Source organism: Amaranthus tricolor, chromosome 16 (genome assembly GCF_026212465.1).
Source record: "Amaranthus tricolor cultivar Red isolate AtriRed21 chromosome 16, ASM2621246v1, whole genome shotgun sequence".
NCBI lineage: Eukaryota > Viridiplantae > Streptophyta > Magnoliopsida > Caryophyllales > Amaranthaceae > Amaranthus > Amaranthus tricolor.
Genome location: NC_080062.1, coordinates 9,882,299 through 9,903,362, shown reverse-complemented (window position 1 = coordinate 9,903,362; position 21,064 = coordinate 9,882,299). Strand labels below are relative to the sequence as shown.

Genomic DNA, 21,064 nt, shown 5'->3' with positions numbered 1-21,064 from the left:
TTTGTGTGTGTTGTTCTTGAAAACTACTCACCCTCTCTTGGTCACATGTTTATCACAAGATAACCCCTTTAAAACTTCTAGAGGAAGTCACAACTTAGTCTCTAAATTAGAATTAATCCAAGCTAGTAAAATGTAATAAAAATGGACCAATTAAGTGGACCAAAACAAGAAACATTTTACTTCAATTAGGCTGGACCTATAACATAATTTAGCTTTTTTTCAAGGTAAGTCATTATTTTAGATATAAGTAATTACTTTAACTCTTTAAGGTGATCATATACAACTTTAAAATAAGTAATTATTATCATTTTAAGGCTATTAATAATCATTTTAAGGTCATCATATACAACCTTAAAACGAGTACTTATAAGGTGTAGGTAATTAATTTAACAATGTAAGTCATCACGTTAAGATGATAAGTCATCACTTTAAAGATATAAGTAATCACATTACTGATATAGGGTGGCTATGTTTTGAACAAGGACCAAACTATATGCACACGTATGTTTTGAGGTTTCGAAATTCAGCAATTAAGGCTGAAAGTTTAGGTTGTAATGTAAAATATATTTTTTTTTTTGTGATTTTTAAGGGTTTTGTAATAAGAAAAATTAAGAAAAGACATGTTGAATTGAACAACTTGAAAATGGCTGATCCAAGGCTTAATTTGATACAGATTCACCACAAATTAAATCCAAGGGCTCCTAAGAACACATTCAAACTTTAAGCCAAAAGAATGAAAAGCATAGGAACTTCAACTTACTAAAACCAATCCAAGTTAAAGTAAATTGCAAAGAGAGAACAAAGGAATTTGCTCAAAGGTTGTTTTGTATTGAGAATGTAAAAATCAACTTGTGCATTACAAGAGAGCAAACATCCTATTTATACTAAAGCATTCAGCAATGAGTACAAACTTTGAAAATGAAAGTACAACCAAAATGGCAATAAAATGCAACAGCTAGTAAAAGAACAAGGAGATTTTTGCTGATTTTTTTTGTTGTCTCTAACAACTAGTTTTCTTTGGGATTTGCAAATCATGTCTTCTATCTTCTTGAGATTATTTGTGGCTGATTTGTAGGAGACATTATCATAAAAATTTCACTCAATCTTCAAAACATATGGCTGTTGTAAATCAGCTGGTTTTGAAGAATGCAACGGCTCAATTTGGAGAATCTGATTGCTTGTTTTGATCCATGCGTTTAATTGTGTAAAGGACGTCCCATTAGGAAAATAAATATTAGACTTAATAAAATAAAAATTACAACTCGACTAACTAAACATCAGACATGATTAAGCTTGATCTTAAACCTGGCTTAATCATCTCTAAGACTTTGTTTCATTATGAAAATACAAAATAAAGATTCAAATTAAAGAACAAGACTTAGTTCATGATTACAAAATTAAAAGACTTGACATTTGAACCTTGAATTTGTGCATCTTCCATATGATGAATCATGGTATTGATCCCGATTAGCTCATGAGAACTAGATGTAGGTGATCCTACATCATCCTCCCCTTCTTTGCAGAAGCTTGACCTCAAGCATGGTAACATATCCTCCTCATGGAATGGAATTAAATCTGCAACATTAAAAATAGAAGACACACCATAGCTACTAAGTAGCTCTAGTTTGTAAGCATTGTCATTTACTTTCTCCAAAATTTTTAGAAGTACATACACTTATTAGGAGATTTAACACATCATGTAAAACACACTTATTAGGAAAATTGCAAATATCAAGCTTTCATGTGTGTTGCTTAGGGCACTATTATTGGTGACCTAATATTGGGTCACATGACCCAAAAATAAGAAAAATGCTAAAAATGGTGATCTATTTTTAGGTTGATCATGCAAAAGGTTGGGGGAAAATATTAAGGAATGACCCGTTCATTTGAACGGTCATCCCATTTTTTTTCAAAATTTAATGCCACGTGTCGCAAGTTGATTGGGCCACGAAAATAGCATGCATCAGCCCCCTGACACAGCCTTCCAGACGCAGGCCACTTGGCCGCTTGTGATTGGCTATGAAAAAATAGCCGATTTTTGCCTTTAACGGCTATTTTCGTATTAAAATAATTTTTTTTTAAAAAAAAAATTATACCAACGGTCATATTTTTTCGAGATCTATAAAATGAGACCCATATTGATATTTTTTGACATAACTTTTTTTTTACATATTTTGTTCTTATTTTCCTACTTTTTTTGGTTTAAAAAAATACCAAAGTAATCATTTCAAAAATCCCAAAAAAAAAATATGGATTCAAATAACCCAAATTATGGAAGAAATCCATGTAAAAAAAAACCAAGGAAAAAATCTTCTCACAATCAAAGTGCTCAAATTCAGTATCAAAATCCTCCGTTTAATCCTCCATTTTCTCAAAATACTCCAAATTCTTCTTACTATATTCCTCAAAATAACCCAAATTCATCTTATTATGTTCCTCAAAATACCCAAAATTCTCAAACTATGTTTCACCACCATCATCAATCTCACAATGTCAACTCTAATATTGATATGTATTCAACTCCAATAAGGGGTGAAAGTTTAGATGAAAATGAGATGGAGTATGATGATGATGATGATGATGATGTTGATGAAAATCAAGGAAATGATCAAGATGTTCAATATGGTGAAGATGGAGGAAATTCTGTTCATCATGTTGATGCTAGTCTTTACACGCAACCATCATTTCAAGATCTAGTTTCACAATTTGGTTCACCACCGAGCTTCACTCAATTGGTTCAACCATCTCAACAGCTACCTAATAATAATGATGAAGTCCCTATACCTTCAAAGAAAAGTTGGGATTTGATTGAAGATATTGCTCTCATATGTTCAGTCATGAACACAAGTACAGATCCAATTGTGAGCACCAACCAAAAGATAAGAGTGAGGTGGCAGAAAGTTAAGGAAGCTTATGAAGCAGCGAGGATGGAACGACCCCATCTGATCCCACGAAGAACCGCCGACATGCTTAAATGTCGTTGGGGTAGAGTTGCTCCAGCATGTTTGAAGTGGTCTGGAAGTTATGATGAGGCTGTTAGGAGGAAGAAGAGTGGCACGACAGACGAAGATGTGCTTAAAGAAGCGCATTTAATCCATCAAAGAAAACACGGTAACTTTAACTTGATTGAGCAATGGAAAATTTTAAGAAAGTATAACAAGTGGAAGCAAGTGGTAAAAACTAATCAAAAAAAACAATTGGATCAACAACCAACTGATGATGTTAGTAGTAAAAGTAGTGGGAAAAGATCAAGGACCGAAGAAGATTCTGAAACTCCAACAAGTGAACCTCAAGGAGGATCATCCACGCGCCCCGAGGGTGTGAAGAAGGCTAAGGCTCGCATGACAGGGAAGATGGTCGCAGATCAATCAATTCAAGCTTTGAGTGCATTTGGAGAGAGTCTTCGACTTAATTCAGAAATAATGAAAGAGAAGACAGAACTTCAAAAACAAAAAGAAGCCCGAAAACAAAAACAACTTCAACTGGAAGAATATCGAATGAATTGGGAGATCTATGAATCATTAAGCAAAAAGGAAACTCTTCAGCCATGGGAAGCTGATATGATGGTTCAACTTGGACAATACCTTCAGAATTACAATCGTCAGTAGATATTTTAATTATGTAAAGTCTTAATTATGTTTTAATTATGTATTGTTTTTAATGATGGTTTAATTATGTAATGTTTAAAAATGATGTTTTAATTATGTAAGGTTTTCATGCAATAGTCTTGTCATTTCTATCACCTTTTAGCATGCATTAGTCTTTTCCTTTCCATCACCGTTTTGGCATGTATTAGTCTTTTCCTTTCCATCACCTTTTTGGCATGCATTAGTCTTTTCCTTTCCATCACCTTTTTGGCATGCATTAGTCTTTTCCTTTCCATCACCTTTTGGCATGCATAATATTATATATATGCACATCCAAATTCAATTGGATGTATAACTTCAAAATGAGCTTTTCTAAGTTCAATTTTGCCTCATCCACTTCAAGTTCTTCATCTTCTGACGAAGAGAATGAACTAATACATAATATGGTTGATTATGCCTTTCAATACACAATTCCTCCCATTGTTTCAACACTACAACCAAGGGTGAGAACAAAAAAAAAATGTCGAATTCAAAGAGACCATTCAAAAGGTCATTCCCAACTATTTAATGATTATTTTGCTGAAAATCCTACATATTCTTCTCGATTGTTTCGACGTAGGTTTAGGATGAGGAAACATGTATTTTTACGGATAATGGAAGCTGTCTCCAACAACGATCCATGGTTCACTACCAACATTGATGCAACTGGTAGAAAATGTCTAAGTGCTTTACAAAAGTGTACTGCAGCTCTTCGTATGCTAGCATACGGGGTGGCTGCTGATCAAGTTGATGAGTACCTCCGAATTAGCGAAAGCACAGCACGAAAAGCACTCAGTCATTTCACAAAGGGAATAATCAACCAATTTGGGCAACATTATTTGAGAAAACCAACACCACAAGATTTGACGAGATTATTAACTTTTAGTGAAGAACGAGGATTCCCTGGCATGATTGGTAGTGTTGATTGCATGCATTGGGAGTGGAAGAATTGCCCAGCAGCATGGAAAGGGCAATATCAAGGCCGAGCTGGTGTTGCAACATTAATTCTTGAAGCTGTCGCCGATCATGACCTATGGATATGGCATGCCTTTTTTGGGATGCCAGGTTCATATAATGATCTCAACGTGCTATATCGATCACCTCTTTTAGTTGATTTGTTTGAAGGAAGGGCACCACCTGTCAATTTCACGATGAATGGAAATCAATACGGCATGGCTTACTATCTCACTGATGGCATTTATCCTAAATGGGCTACTTTTATTCAGTCTATTACTGAACCGCAAACAGCAAAAGCAAGGTTATTTGCCCAACATCAAGAAGCAGCAAGAAAGGATGTGGAGCGAGCATTTGGGGTGTTGCAAGCTCGATTTGCAATAATTAGAAAGCCCTCACTTGCTTGGGATGAAGAACGACTCTCTGATATAATTACTTCTTGTATAATTATGCATAATATGATAGTGGAAGATGAAAGAGATACATATACACACTATGCTGATGGTAGAGAGTTCATGGGAGATCGCCCAAAAGGTCAATCAGAAGGTACAAGTGGATTAAATGATGACTTTGAGTATTACACAGATAGAATTGTTGATATCAATCGATACTTGGCAAATAAGGATGATGTTGAAGATCGACAAACACATTTATCCTTAAAAGATGACTTGGTTGAAAATATCTGGCAAAAGTTTGGAGAGAACCGCAATTAATGTATCATTTAAAATTTTAGTTTTTTAATTTGTGTATTTATTTTATGTATGTGCATTGTAATATTTATTTGAAGTTAACGAATTTTTCTTAAATATTAAAAAATATTTATTAAAAATTATATTTATATTTATATTTATTAAAAAATATTATTTTTATTAAAAGAATAATTTTTTTTAATTATAAAATAGTAGATCTATTTTAATCAAATAAAAAATTATATTACCTTTGTACATGAAAATATTATTATAAAAAAATAAAGATAAATGTTAGATAAATTAAGGGAGAGAAATTATGGTGGGGTAGAAAAAAAGTAAAAAAGAGAGGATGATGACCTTTTAAAAGAGGTCATTGTTAATAAAATTAGGTTAAAAGATGAAATTTTAGGAGAGAGAAAAATTGTAAAAGAGTGTGATGACCTTTTTTAAAGGTCACCATTAAAGATGGCCTTATGCGTATAATTGTATTGAAAGCTAAATATCCTATGTGGCAATTTGATCAAACTTATTAATCAAAATATCTAAAAATTAAATTAAACAAATTTTATAAAAACTTGATTATACTTGACTTTCATTAATCTAAATAAATTAAACCAACACGTGAGCATTTGGAAGAATTTCTTACAACTCGCTAATTCAAGATACCTCATACAAAGTGTAATGGATTTATAGGGGATCTAATTATGAATGAAGAAAATGGTTTTAATTTTCAAAATTGTTCTTGCATAAGGTTCGATTCAAATTTCAAATTTCAATAGTTGTATAATTATTTCTTAATATTAGGCTTTGATTAACCTCGTCAATATTTTACTTCACTACTATTCAAAAATATGCCCCTCTTTTTTTAATGTTTTTTTTTTTTTCATTTGGAATATTTTACTTTAAGGAAAATAAACTTTAATTAAGGTTTTAAGTGAAATATAGAAAATAAAATATAAATGTGAAATCTTGTTGGATTCTTTTTAATATGTAGTTTTTTTATTAATTACGCCTTAAAGTAAAACGAAAAGAACAAAAACAACAAATCGAGTAAGAATTACTGGGTTGTTGTATTGTATTTTTTTTAATGATTATACCTTAAAGCATATTAATTAAACCTTCACAATATTAATTCCATCACATGAATTGTTGAATATTAATTATTTTATTTAAATTAAAAATTTAAGTTAAATAAAGTTTATTAAAAATTTAAGTTAAATAAAAATAATTGAAGGCAAAAACAAGTTGGAAATGGGGAGGTGGTTATTAGAGTTGGTCTTGTGTGAACCTAGATCACACTATTATTCAAGTATTCAACTAATAATCTGTAAGCACATACTACAAGTTCAACCACTAATAACAACATCTCAACTCATGTCTTTTTAGAAGACCACTTTCATTTTTTCTTAAGAAGATCGAGCACATATTGTTTCTTGAGGTTCGAATGAGCTTGATAAAAGATGCGAAGCTTGTGTTCTTCAGCAATGAGAATTGTAACTACTTCTAAAACATCAGAGGGTGAGATGCCATCTAATTTCATAACCTCTTCCAAGACTTTATTCACTTTTTCATCCATCTTTTGCTCTCTCTCCTGGGCTTTGGCCCATGCATTAGCCATCGTGCCAAGATTAACATTAATATTATCAAAAATTTTCCCGAAATTACTTGTAGCTTCATGAAGAGAAGAAACCAAATTATCAACATCACTTTGAAGATTTTTCTTTCGTTTCAATTCCTTGAGTTTGGGTTCTTTTGAAGATGTTGAATTATCATTCTCTTGTTTAATCGAGCGCTTCTTGAATTGCATATAGTGAGTAGTCGACCGACTTCTTGAATCCGCATCATCCTCCTCATCACTAGCTATGAAAATTGACTTCTTTGTAACTTCAACATCTATGCAATTGATTGCTTCCACAAAAGACTCACTTTGATCACCCGTGGCCTTATCTTTAGCATAAATCTCCTTAAGGATGTCATAGTGAGGAAAAGGTACCCCATACAATCCTTTAGCCTTCTTATGAACCTATTCCAAAACAAAAAATAAAATATTGAAGCAATCATGTGGACTACTACAGTCCCTGCTCACAATCCTAACAGACCCTACTCTCATGTACATTGAATAATGGACAAATCAACAATAAAGTTAAATGAAGTGTACAGAAGCATTGAATAATGACACGAAATTTGCATGTACCTTTCAAAAACCCCATCTACAAAACCCCAAAAAAGAAACAAAAACATACCAGTAGACCTTTTGCACAATATTCACAAAGTAATGTATAAAAGATCCCAGAAAACTTTACCTTTGCCCATTCATCGAACACTGCTCTCTCTACTTGCAACATCTTCTTATCGGCATCCCATCCAAATCCCGAAGTAGATAACATCTCAGCTAGTGCACTGTATTTCTCTGACCAATGTTTGATTCTTGATCAATGTGCGGAAAAGCCTTCAAACCACAACTAGGAAGCTCACCATTAATCAACTCTTCCAACCTACTCATGTAACCATTTTTAAAACCGCCCTCACCTTTCCACTTAGGATCAGTAGACAATTGGTGTAAATACTTTATAAGCATCGAATCTTCTTGACATGTCCAAAAGCGCTTATTCTTGCCCCTCCCTCAACTACTTCCCTCTTGGCTAATGGTATTCACCTCCATTTCAAGTACCTGTAATGTACATATAAAATATAAATTGAAATTATTTATATTTTGTCAGTGCACAATAATCAGAAAGTATCAGAAACTAGAAATGTATGAATCTTGTTCTTAAAGAATCTATTGGTACGATTGTGTGGCAGACGTAGCATTCAAACAATTAAACAATCGTTTAGTAAAAACCTTGTCTAACTCTTGCCCTCCAAGCATTAAACAAATCTTGAGCTAACGTATTTCTATAATTAGTCCATCGATCAGAAGTAGCTATTGTAGTAATGTATTCAACTTCATCATCAGAATCGTTATCGGAATCGTCATTACTCATATTCTCTTCTTCTACATCATCTGTGGGCATCACTTTCCTTATTAAATTATGAAGTAAACAACAAGCCATCACAATACGTCCTTGAGTTCGAATAGGAAAAAAGGAGGGGCTTTTAAGTATACTCCATCTCCCTTTAAGTAACCCAAAACATCTTTCAATTACATTTCTTGCTTGAGCATGCTTCATATTGTAATACTCTTCTGCAGTTAGTGGTTGTCTATCTGTCCATTCCTTAAGATGATATAGTTGCCCTCTATATGGAGCAAGAAAACCCTCACAGTTTGTATACCCCCCATCGACCAAATAATAGTTACCTTCAAAATTATTGAAATTAGATGATTAAAGTGAGTTTTATTAACTACATAATTCTTCTTTTAATAACTACATGTTAAATTTACCTCTAAGAACCCTAAAGCCATTTGGCCTAGTGAGAGCATTACGAAGAACACGAATATCGTGAGCAGAGCCTTCCCAACCCGGAAGAACATAGATAAATTGCATGTTGGGTGCACAAACACCCAACACATTCATAGCAATGGTACCTTTTCTTGTCTGATATTTACCACGACCTTGGGGATGTACAGTTACATTTATGTAGGTACCATCCAATGCTCCTAAACAATTTTATAAAATCAAATAAACAAAATCACTCTTATAAATACACGTAAGATTATGGGTAAAAATTAGATGATTAAGCAACTAGTACCTTAAAAGGTTTCCACCTTTCGTCTTCACATTCTTCTAATATTGGTGTGGGCTTGTAAAGCAAATGCTCATGCAACTTAAGTATAGCCCTCAAACATAAGTTGAATTGCCGACTCACGGTCTCTCCACTTCTTATGAAAAAGTGAGCAATAGATCTATTTTTTTATGGTGAGCTAAAGTGTACAAAAACATGGCAACTATCTCATCAAGAGACATATTTTTTGTCAGAGTGAGGCCTCCAATCTCCTTAAGCATCTCACAAATAATATTAAAGGTTTGTCTATTAACCCGAAGTTCACTTTTGCAATGCACATCACTTTCTTGTATTAAGCGATGCATAATTTTTAAGCGCAATATTTTTCTATCTCTTTTACTTTAGATCAACTGAACACCCCTAACCGTAGCAATGCTTGTCATATACCAAACCCAATACATCATAAGAACTACAACTACATTTGTTACTACCAATTGAAGTTGTTTTAGACGTCTTTTTCTCCATAAGGATTGCATAATTCGATCCATTTATGAGAATTAATTAGAAGCTGTACAACAAAAATTAGACTCAAAAATCAAAATCAAACAAAAATTTTTCACTATCAAGTAATTATAAGAGCATGTTCTACTGTTCATGAACCAACTGTTCTCATCCAAGATTTAAAGCTAAGATAAAAGAAACTTCAGGTTTCATTCAAAACCAACTTAGCTTTCACCAGTATACATATAAGCCACCTTATTTCATTGAAATTCAATCTTTTTACTAAAAAAATCCAACTTTAGAACCTCAAAATTACATATATATTCAGTAATAAAACATGATGAGCCAAATTAGTTTTCAAAAATATGGAATTTGCCCCAAATATATTGACCTCATTAGCAATTCAACACAGCACAGATAAAAGCACTCCTTTACCCAAAATAATACCCATTCCATCACAATCTCTTATGGTTAGGTTAGAAGAGATTAGTAATGAGTGCATCAATAATTTTTTAACTGTTGTATTTAGAGGTAGCTCGTGAAGACAAACAAGTAAATATGTTTCATCGCCAAAATACTTGATACATCAATTACATTCTGTTACTGATTAATCAAAAACATAATCAACCAAAAAATGCAACAACGCATCAATTTTGCTCAAAAAAAGTTTCAAAAGCCCAGAAAAATAGAGTACCTGCCTGTGGCTCACAAGAATTGCATTATTCCTCTGAAAAGAATGGCATTCACCAGTTTAAACTTCCAACACAATAACTTCTTTATATGGCTGGTATTATCTCATGCTCTACACAAAATCCTACTCAATTAACAAGCCAAAAATGAGACCAAATCATAACATGATGACCGTAACACTCTAATCAAACAGTGAGAAATCTATATCTTCATCATCAAACCGATTAAATTCTCTGATCTTAATAACATCACCTATTAAATGAGATAGAAGAGGGAGGGGGAGAAGGTCAAGCCACTTCCTAGCTGATCATAACATGATTGAAGTTGGAAGGAGCAGCAGATCCAAGTGAAAGAGTGTAACATCCGTTTTTTTTTTTTTAAATAAATAATAATAATAATAATAATAATAATAATAATAATAATAATAATAATAATAATAATAATAATAATTGTAGGAATGCTAATAGATGATCGAATTCAACAAGAGGGGGGGGGTGAATTGTTGTGTATTAAGTTTAAGATTTTTGCCTCTAATTTTTGCGGAATTGTATCAAGAAAAGAATAGAACTTAAACTCAAAACTAAAAGAAAAATAATAAAAGGAGACAAAGATTTTACGTGGAAACCTTCTTGGCCTAATAAGAAGGAAAAACTACGACCCCCCGGGATTTCAAAATTCTCACTATGTTTTAGGCAATCAAATACAATTACATAAAACAATATGCTTCACTTGAAGCTTCTCTACTCTAGGCCTACTTCTCTTCTCTTCTTTTTCTCCTTCTCTTTCTCTTCTCACGCTTCTCTTGAAGCTTCTCTATTCCCCTAGACTTCCCTTAAGTCTAGTTACAACAAAACACTCAATTACCCTTACAAGGCCAATTCTCAAGAAGATTAAAAATTAAAATAATTACTTAAGAAAAATATAATAAATTAATTGACATTGGAAAACTGAAAATATTTTTCTTAAATGTTTTTCTTAAATGATCTCCCTTAAATGGACACTCTTGGATGGATGTTCGGTTTGAGCATAGTCCCTTCTATTTATAGTGGGAACAGCCAGCAGTTATCTTAGACATACCTCCCACTATCATCCACTTTCTCAAAACAAATGGTAGTGGAATTGCAAAAATAAATGACCGGCTGTCATTTGCTCAGAGAGAAAATCAGTTTCCTTAAGCTAAAAATAGCATAGGAGTTAAAATAACAAGATCCTAAAAAATAGGAGATCTTAATCTTAAAAAAAAAAGTCTTAGGCTATTTTTAGATAACCTAAAAATAGTTTTTTTCCAACCAATTTATTAATTAATCAAGCAATTAATTTAATTCTTAACCGTTACATCAACTTAAAAACAGAAAATAATTAATTCGCAATTTTCCAGCCGATGTTTCTCTCCAGACCTGCGACGTGGGAACAGTGTACTGTCTCAATCTACAACTTCTGTCAGATTATCAACTTTGGGAACAGTAGACCGTCTGTCTACTTTTAACATCCTAAGCATTTATCTAACTTCTTGGATATTCTAAGACACGTACAACTTCCACGAACCAAGTCATAGGCTTCATCAACGATCTCAACAAAATCGGATATTCACCTACAAAACAATCTCTAAAATATGTTTGTTTATTTAAAAGTGAATTCATCATTAAAACCTAAGAGGCCAACAAATTCCCCCTTTTTGATGAAGACAAACTTTCTAAAAAAACTTAAGTAAGATAGAGTAAAACAAAATTCTTAGAGTATACTAGAGATTAAAATATCTCCAAATAACTTAGTAAATTAACCCGTTACAATATAATTTACCAAGCACTCATAGTAGAACAATTTTCTCCATACAAAAACATAACATCCAAAAATAATTAAACAAAATAATTAAACTAACACAAATTAGTAAGTAATTTAAACAAATTTAGAACAATTAAAGTTAACAACATAGATCAACATAGATAATGATTTTAAGCCTAGCAGATCACAAATCATTTTCATAATCACAAATCACAGTAAATCACAGTTATACAAATCACAGATATGCAATAAACTCTTCCATTATAGAGCAATATAAATCAGTCAAGATAGGAGACTGTGTATTCACAGCTTCTCTTAAGTTTGTGCATATCTTCCCCCTTTTGTCATCAATCAAAAAGAATCGGGGGGCATCAAACCTCAACACAAACCATATAGATTTGTCAGTGATGAATGCAAGAAACAACAAATGAAAGTAAGTGCCCTGAAAAGCAATTCAAATCTGCATAGAGTTAATCATTACAGGCCATAAAAACAAGAAAAGAAATAGTAGCAGGTGTTCACATACAAACTTGTACCCCAGATGGTACAAAAACAAAAGGAGAAATTGTTTGATAAGTGTTACAGCCAACAAATCATTAAAAATTATGGGAAGAGGAATTAGGGAACAGCCTCTTCTTCATCTATGTATTCGGTCTGCACTTCAACAGTATCCAACTTTGCACCAAGACGGTTCTCCATCAAGGTAAGTTGATCAACAATTGAAACAAGTGAGACTCGAACTTCGTCTTGAAAAGCAGTGAATTGAGACTGTAGGTCAAGGAGCTTGGAGAGAATGAGGTTTGAAGAAGCAGCAGGAACAGAATCAGGGTTAGCACAACCATTACCTGGTGAAGACTGAGATGGTGGTGGTGTAAAGTGAATAGGTGATTGAGGTGGTGATGGATTGTGATGTGGTGGTGATGGAGTGTGATGTGGTGGTGATGTGGTTGGCTTGGGAGAGGGAGGTTTATTGGATGTAGACTCAGGCATGATCTCAAAAGTGGTATCATCAACCATTGTAGCCTTTCTTTTTGAAGCTAACCTCCTACTCTTCCTTTGAACAGATTTAGCCTTTCTTCTTAATGCTATCACTATCTCTTCATCACTTGAATCAGTACAGAGATTGTGATGAGCATCTTTTCCTAAGGCTTCCTGCTGTTCTGCTTCCCCCTTACTAGCTTCTTCTTCCTGTTCCTCTTCTTCTCCTGTTTTAGTGGGAACATGCTCTTGTTCTTTTTCCTCTTTTCCTTCTTCCCTCAATTTTTCTTCTTCTTCCTCAATCCCTTCCTCATCAGATCCTACTTCAACAACTTCCTCTAATTCATGTATTAACATCCCTTCACCATTTAACTTGAGGTGCAAATTTTGCAGGCATTTAGCACCTATTTTCATATTGGGGCCCATTGGGAACTCCAACCCTTCCAACGGGACATCAAATTTTCTGAAAATCCAAGTCAGCAACCCTCCATATCCAACAAAATTCTTCCTTTCAATACAATCGGACAAATGAGAAATCATCAAAGATGGAAAATTTATCTTTATATGATTAGCCATGCAATAGATCAATGTAGCATCACGTAAACTTACTTCACTTCGTTTGGAGTTTCTTGGCAAAATAAATCTACGTGCAATATTGTACAGTAATTTATGCAGAGGATTCAAAATGTTATGGCTAATTTTCCCTTTTCTTTCAACTCCTAAAAATTTTAAAATCGTTTTTTCATTTATCCCAGAAAATACTATTTTTGAACCAACACAGTAAGTATCAAACCCAACATTTGGAACATTGAACCATTCCCCCAGCAATGCACTATTAAATTCTATTTTAATGTTCTTGACAGTACTAGAACATACTCCACAATCATTTGAGAAATTTGAAATACATTCTCGCATAATATTTGGAAAAATGGAATTGCAACTAAACTTTGACATCAAAACTTCCCATTCTTGATATTGCAGTATGTCATGCAGTTGAGGGAAATGGACAGAGTCATACCAGTATTTGTCTAGTCCGAAACCAACAGACATTTCCTTTGATATTTCTTCAGCACTATTGGGGTCACTCTGCTTCGAATGTTTGACTACTTTGGAAGATGAACCACCTTTTGGTGATGAGATCTTGCGTTTGGTACCGGTAGGTTCAGTAGATTGTTTGGGTGACTCTTGTGTGGTTTCTGTGGTTGTGGGTGGTGCAGCATCCAGTAATGGTGGAGGAAGAACTACTCTCAGTGGTTTTGGCTGGTTTTGTGTACGGGATTTGGGAGTTTTCTTGCTGGATTTAGAGGATTTTGGGGTTTTCATTTTTGAATTTTGAAAGGCTTGAGAGAGAGGAGAAGGACGGTTTCTTGAAGAAGAGTGTTTATGCGCGTTATGACGTAAAGGGAAGGCTTTTAAATGATTGAAATGACGGTTACCTTAAGTCCCATCTCTTTATTGCCATTTTCATTACTTGAGAGAAGATAACCGTTTCCCATTTTATTGATTTTTGTTGACTATTTATTATAAAGATATGAAATATGAATTTAAAAAAATGAAAACAAAATAAGATAATATTAAGTTATAAAAATTATGAATTATGATATTATGAAGTATTATATGAAGAAAATAAAGAACATACTGCTTTGGTCTGATCTAATTAACAATATGCAGACGAGAAGACATTCATAGTACAAACTTTATTAAGTGTTTACCTGATCCATTCAATAATTGATACTCAATCAAGATATTGAGGTTGATTCCTGACCTTTTCATTCTTATGATGCTTTAATAGGAAATATATGCAACTAACTTTAGTGGAGCTTGATCATACCAAGTTCCAATCTCATCTTTTCATATTGTTCCCTTGGAAGAGGTTTAGTTAGAATATATGCAACTTGTTCATTTGTATTAACATGCTTTAATACAATATTTTTGTTTTCTACATTATCCTTAAGAAAATGATGTCTAATATGTATGTGTTTAGCTCGTGAGTGATGCACTAGATCTTTAGATATACATATGGCACTGGTATTATCACAATAAATAGGAATGCATTCAATTTTAATACCAAAATCTCTTAGTTGCTGTTTTATCCAAAGCATTTGGGAACAACAAGCTGCTGCTGCTACGTATTCAGCTTCGGCTGTGGATAATGCAACCGTGTTTTGTTTCTTGGAACTCCATGAAACTAAACATGAGCCAAGAAATTGTACCATACCTGACGTGCTTTTTCTATTAACTAGATCACCTGCATAATCTGCATCACTAAAGCCTTTTAAATCATAAACATCACTTTTAGGATAAAATAGGGACAAGTCGTCTATTCCCTTCAGATATCTTAAAATCCGTTTTACTGCTGTGAGATGTGATTCTTTGGGGTTAGACTGAAATCTAGCACATAAACCAACACTAAATGAAATATCGGGTCTACTTGCAGTTAGATATAATAAGGAACCTATCATGCCTCGATACATTGTTTGATCTACGTTAGTTTCTTTTAGGTCTTCATCTAATCTAACATTTGTAGCCATGGGTGTATGGTTGGTTTTATCGTTGTTTAGCCCATACTTCTTAAGAAGTTCTTTTATGTATTTTTGTTGATGAATAAAAATACCATTTTCAGTTTGTTTAATTTGCAAACCAAGAAAGAAATTTAATTCTCCCATCATGCTCATTTCAAATTCTGTGCCCATAAGGTTGGCAAATTCTTTACATAACAAATCATTGGTCGCTCCGAAAATAATATCATCAACATAAATTTGAACAACTAAAATATCATAACCTTTATTCTTAAAGAATAAGGTTTTATCAATTTTTCCTCTTACAAAGTTATTTTGAATCAAAAACTTTGATAATCTTTCATACCATTGCCTAGGAGCTTGCTTCAAGCCATATAAAGCTTTGTCAAGCTTGTAGACATGATCAGGACAAGAGGTGTTCTCAAAACCAGGGGGTTGTTCAAAAAAAACTTCTTCATCAAGAAAACCATTTAAGAAAACACATTTCACATCCATTTGATATAACTTAAAGTTCATAAATGCAGCAAAAGAAAGTAAAATTCTAATAACCTCTAACCTTTCTACCGGAGCAAATGTCGGAGTGTAATCAATACCTTCTTGTTGATTGTACCCTTTGACCACGAGTCTTGCTTTGTTTCTTACAATTATTCCATGCTCATCTAGCTTATTCCGAAATACCCATTTTAAACCGATTACCTTTTTGCCTTTTGGTTTGGGTTCTAAGTGCCATACTTTGTTTCTTTCAAACTCATTTAATTCATCTTGCATGGCTACTATCCATTCGGAATCCTTTAGAGCTTCTTCATGATTTTTGGGTTCAAGTGATGATAGGAACGCAAAATGTGCACAAAAGTTTCTCATTTGGGATCTGGTTTGTGTTCCCTTATTCATATCACTTATAATCAGATCAAGAGGATGATAACTTTGATTTTTCCAAGGTTTAGGCACAAACTCTCTTGAGGGAACAGTAGCATGTTCTGGCTCAACAGTTTGATTGGCATTTTGTTCAGCTACTGGATCATTTTGCTCATTTGCGGAAACAGCTGAATTGGGAACTGTCTGCTGGTCCTGTTGTGCTGGCAGTTTCCTGGACTTGGTCAGTTTCTCCTGCATCTTCTTGTATTGGCTGTTCACCTGCTGTTCCTTGATCTTGCACTTTAACTCCTTCATCATCATCTTCTAGATTTGCAAGACCTATTTTGACATTGTTTATTTCCTGTTCACTTGTTGAAAAGTTAGTTTCATCAAAAATGATATGAACTGATTCTTCTACACACATTGTTCTTTTGTTGTAAACTCTGTAAGCTTTACTTTGTGATGAGTAACCAAGAAATACTGCTTCATCACTTCTTTCATCAAATTTTCCTATATTTCGTTTTTCATTTACATGTACAAAACATTTGCATCCAAATATACGAAAGTAGGAAATATTTGGTTTAACACCTTTGAGCAATTCATAGGGTGTTTTTGAAGTGATTGGTCTTATTAATACACGATTAAGAATATAGCATGCAGTATTGACGTCCTCAGCCCAAAAATTTCTAGGTAGACCGCTAGCAATCAACATGGTCCTAGCCATTTCTTCTAAGGTCCTATTTTTCCTTTCTACCACTCCATTTTGTTGTGGTGTTCTAGGTGCGGAAAAATTGTGATTTCTACCATGTTTATTGCAATAATTCATAAAGTTTGAATTTTCAAATTCTTTGCCATGATCAGACCTTATGTGAACAACTTGATTATTGGTAGATTTTTGTATTTTATTAGCAAAGGAAACAAACTCATCAAAAGCTTCATCTTTGCTTATTAAAAATAAGGTCCAAGTGAATCTACTATAATCATCAACAATGACAAACACATACCTTTTGCCACTACGGCTTTGTGTTCTCATAGGTCCACATAGATCCATATGAATTAATTCTAACGGTCTAGTGGTAGTCACCAAATTCTTTGATTTAAAAGATGACCTCACTTGTTTTCCTTTGGCACAACGATCACAAATTTCTTCCTTAAGAAATTTTATAGCTGGTAGTCCTCTAACTAAGTCTCTTGATCTTAGTGTATTAATCAATGTAAAACTAGCATGACCTAGACGCTTATGCCAAAGTAGTGGGTCTTCTTCTATGACACTTAAACATGTTAAACTGGTTTTGAGAACAGTGTCCAGGTCCACTGCATAAGTGTTCCCTTTCTTGATTCCCTCGAGCACAGTATCTCCTATGTCGTTCCTAGAAATTATGCATCGTTCAGAAGTAAACTTAACATAGTTACCTTTGTCACAAAATTGAGAAATACTTAGCAAATTGTGTTTTAAATTCTCGACTAAAAATACATTGTCAATGGCATGGGAACTTGACCTTCCAACCTTTCCTTTGGAAATTATCTCACCCTTCATATTGTCACCGAAGGTTACTGTTCCCCCATCATAGGCTTCAAGTGAGAGAAATTTAGATTTGTCACCCGTCATGTGCTTGGAACACCCACTGTCGAGATACCATGAGTTGTTCCCCCTCACTTGAACCTGCAAAGCAAATTAATGGTTAGGTTCAGGAACCCAGTCATCCTTGGGTTCCTTGTCGACAATACTTGAATCACATTTCTTAATCCATATGCGTTCGACATAATTTTTATTTGCTTTGTTATGCTGTTCCCTTTTTACACATTGATATTTTAGGTGTCCAATTTTACCACAAAAGCAACAGATTTTACTACTAGGGAGATCAACATAGACCTTTTTCTTTATATCATTCTTAACATAACCTAGACCTTCTTTACTCTTTGTTTTAGCATCTAGAATCCATTTGGGAACTTCATTGATTTTCCCTTTTCCTCTTAAGTTTAATTTATTTTTCAAATATTCATTCTATTTTTCATAGAATTCTAATTTTGATTTCAACTTTTGAAATTCAGTGCTAAACATGTGAGTGGATATATTGTTTACGTCTTTTCTTAATCCTAGCAATTTATTCTGATTTATTTCAACATTAAGAATAATAAATTCCTGCTTCATTTTTTCAATTGTTTCTTTCAAAATAACATTCTGATCTAGCAAATTAAAAAATCTGCTTTGTACATCTATCCTAAATGAATTTAGGTAAGACACATGATCCTTGCTTGAGTTGAGGTCTTTCTCGATTTGGAGACACTTGGTATTCTGTTTATCTAATTTCTCTTGTGTCTCCAAGAGCAACTTAATTAATTTATTCTTACTGAGATTAGATGGATGTTTAGGGAGTGAGCTAGAAGACATTACCTCTTTTTCTTTGGACTCTTCATCCTTATTGTGATGAGATGCCATGAGACATAGGTTTGCTGTTTCTTCTTCCACTGGAGCTTCTGTCTCAGCCTCGCTCTCCGTATCACCCCAAGCTGCAATCATTGCCTTTCGAAAGTCAGTTTTGAAGTTTCCCTTCGTATATTGTCTTCCAACTTCTCTTGCTTTTCCCTTGCCCTTTTCATTCTTCCATTGAGGACAATCCTTGATGAAGTGATCAGTGCTCCCGCACTTGTGGCGTTCAAAATTTGTCTTCAAGTTAGCAGCTCCCTTTTCTTTGTTATTTCTTTGATTTCCATATCTGCTGTTCCTGAAGAATTTTTTAAATTTTCTTGCCAACATAGCAGTCTCCTCATCATCCGTTTCTGATTCTTCATGATCCTTTGCTGCTAAAGCCAGTCCTTTATTTCGGGAACTATCGGTTGTTCCCAAATGCAATTCGTGAGTCATGAGGGAACCAGCCAACTCTTCCAAATTAAACTTGGTGAAATCTTTCGATTCCTGAATGGCTGTGACCTTAGCTCTCCAGCGTTCGTCTTGAGCCTCAAAATTACATATATATTCAGTAATAAAACATGATGAGCCAAATTAGTTTTCAAAAATATGGAATTTGCCCCAAATATATTGATCTCATTAGCAATTCAACACAGCACAGATAAAAGCACTCCTTTACCCAAAATAATACCCATTCCATCACAATCTCTTGTGGTTAGGTTAGAAAAGATTAGTAATGAGTGCATCAATAATTTTTTAACTATAGTATTTAGAGGTAGCTCGTGAAGACAAACAAGTAAATATGTTTCATCGCCAAAATACTTGATACATCAATTACATTCTGTTACTGATTAATCAAAAACATAATCAACCAAAAAATGCAACGACGCATCAATTTTGCTCAAAAAAAAGTTTCAAAAGCCCAAAAAAATAGAGTACCTGCCTGTGGCTCACAAGAATTGCATTATTCCTCTGAAAAGAATGGCATTCACCAGTTTAAACTTCCAACACAATAACTTCTTTATATGGCTGGTATTATCTCATGCTCTACACAAAATCCTACTCAATTAATAAGCCAAAAATGAGACCAAATCATAACATGATGACCGTAACACTCTAATCAAACAGTGAGAAATCCATATCTTCATCATCAAACCGATTAAATTCTCTGATCTTAATAGCATCACCTATTGAATGAGATAGAAAAGGGGGGGGGGGGGGGGGGGGGGGGGGGGGGGAGAAGGTCAAGCCACTTCCTAGCTGATCATAACATGATTGAAGTTGGAAGGAGCAGCAGATCCAAGTGAAAGAGTGTAACATCCGTTTTTTTTTTTTTTTAAATAAATAATAATAATAATAATAATAATAATAATAATAATAATAATAATAATAATAATAATAATAATAATAATAATTGTAGGAATGCTAATAGATGATCGAATTCAACAAGAGGGGGGGTGAATTGTTGTGTATTAAGTTTAAGATTTTTGCCTCTAATTTTTGCGGAATTGTATCAAGAAAAGAATAGAACTTAAACTCAAAACTAAAAGAAAAATAATAAAAGGAGACAAAGATTTTACGTGGAAACCTTCTTGGCCTAATAAGAAGGAAAAACCACGACCCCCCGGGATTTCAAAATTCTCACTATGTTTTAGGCAATCAAATACAATTACATAAAACAATATGCTTCACTTGAAGCTTCTCTACTCTAGGCCTACTTCTCTTCTCTTCTTTTTCTCCTTCTCTTTCTCTTCTCACGCTTCTCTTGAAGCTTCTCTATTCCCCTAGACTTCCCTTAAGTCTAGTTACAACAAAACACTCAATTACCCTTACAAGGCCAATTCTCAAGAAGATTAAAAATTAAAATAATTACTTAAGAAAAATATAATAAATTAATTGACATTGGAAAACTGAAAATATTTTTCTTAAATGTTTTTCTTAAATGATCTCCCTTAAATGGACACTCTTGGATGGATGTTCGGTTTGAGCATAGTCCCTCCTATTTATAGTGGGAACTGCCAGCAGTTACCTTAGACATACCTCCCACTATCATCCACGTTCTCAAAACAAATGGTAGTGGAATTGTAAAAATAAATGACCGGCTGTCATTTGCTCAGAGAGAAAATCAGTTTCCTTAAGCTAAAAATAACATAGGAGTTAAAAGAACAAGATCCTAAAAAATAGGAGATCTTAATCTTAAAAGAAAAAGTCTTAGGCTATTTTTAGATAACCTAAAAATAGTTTTGCCAACCAATTTATTAATTAATCAAGCAATTAATTTAATTCTTAACCGTTACATCAACTTAAAAACAGAAATAATTAATTCACAATTTTCCAGCCGATGTTTCTCTCCAGACCTGCGACGTGGGAACAGTGTACTGTCTCAATCTACAACTT

The 21,064-nt window shown here is 33.6% G+C and overlaps 2 protein-coding genes across 2 annotated transcripts; both read left to right on the top strand.

The window, feature by feature from the left end:
* The first annotated feature begins 2,462 nt into the window (after positions 1 to 2,462).
* On the top strand, positions 2,463 to 3,608 carry LOC130802522 (uncharacterized). Its single transcript, XM_057666536.1, has 2 exons — positions 2,463 to 3,399; positions 3,490 to 3,608. Exons 1-2 carry the CDS (start codon positions 2,463 to 2,465, stop codon positions 3,606 to 3,608), a joined length of 1,056 nt encoding a protein of 351 aa, XP_057522519.1.
* Positions 3,609 to 3,949: 341 nt separating this feature from the next.
* LOC130802521 (uncharacterized) lies at positions 3,950 to 5,293 on the top strand. The gene has a single exon (XM_057666535.1). It carries the CDS (start codon positions 3,950 to 3,952, stop codon positions 5,291 to 5,293), a length of 1,344 nt encoding a protein of 447 aa, XP_057522518.1.
* Positions 5,294 to 21,064: the final 15,771 nt, after the last annotated feature.

Bases quoted from the DNA above. Each gene is read 5' to 3' on its own strand.
- LOC130802522 (XM_057666536.1), top strand. From the start codon at position 2,463: ATGTTTCACCACCATCATCAATCTCACAATGTCAACTCTAATATTGAT. The intron at 3,400-3,489 runs GTCTTCGACTTA...TTCAACTGGAAG, and splicing joins TTTGAGTGCATTTGGAGAGA to AATATCGAATGAATTGGGAG.
- LOC130802521 (XM_057666535.1), top strand. From the start codon at position 3,950: ATGAGCTTTTCTAAGTTCAATTTTGCCTCATCCACTTCAAGTTCTTCA.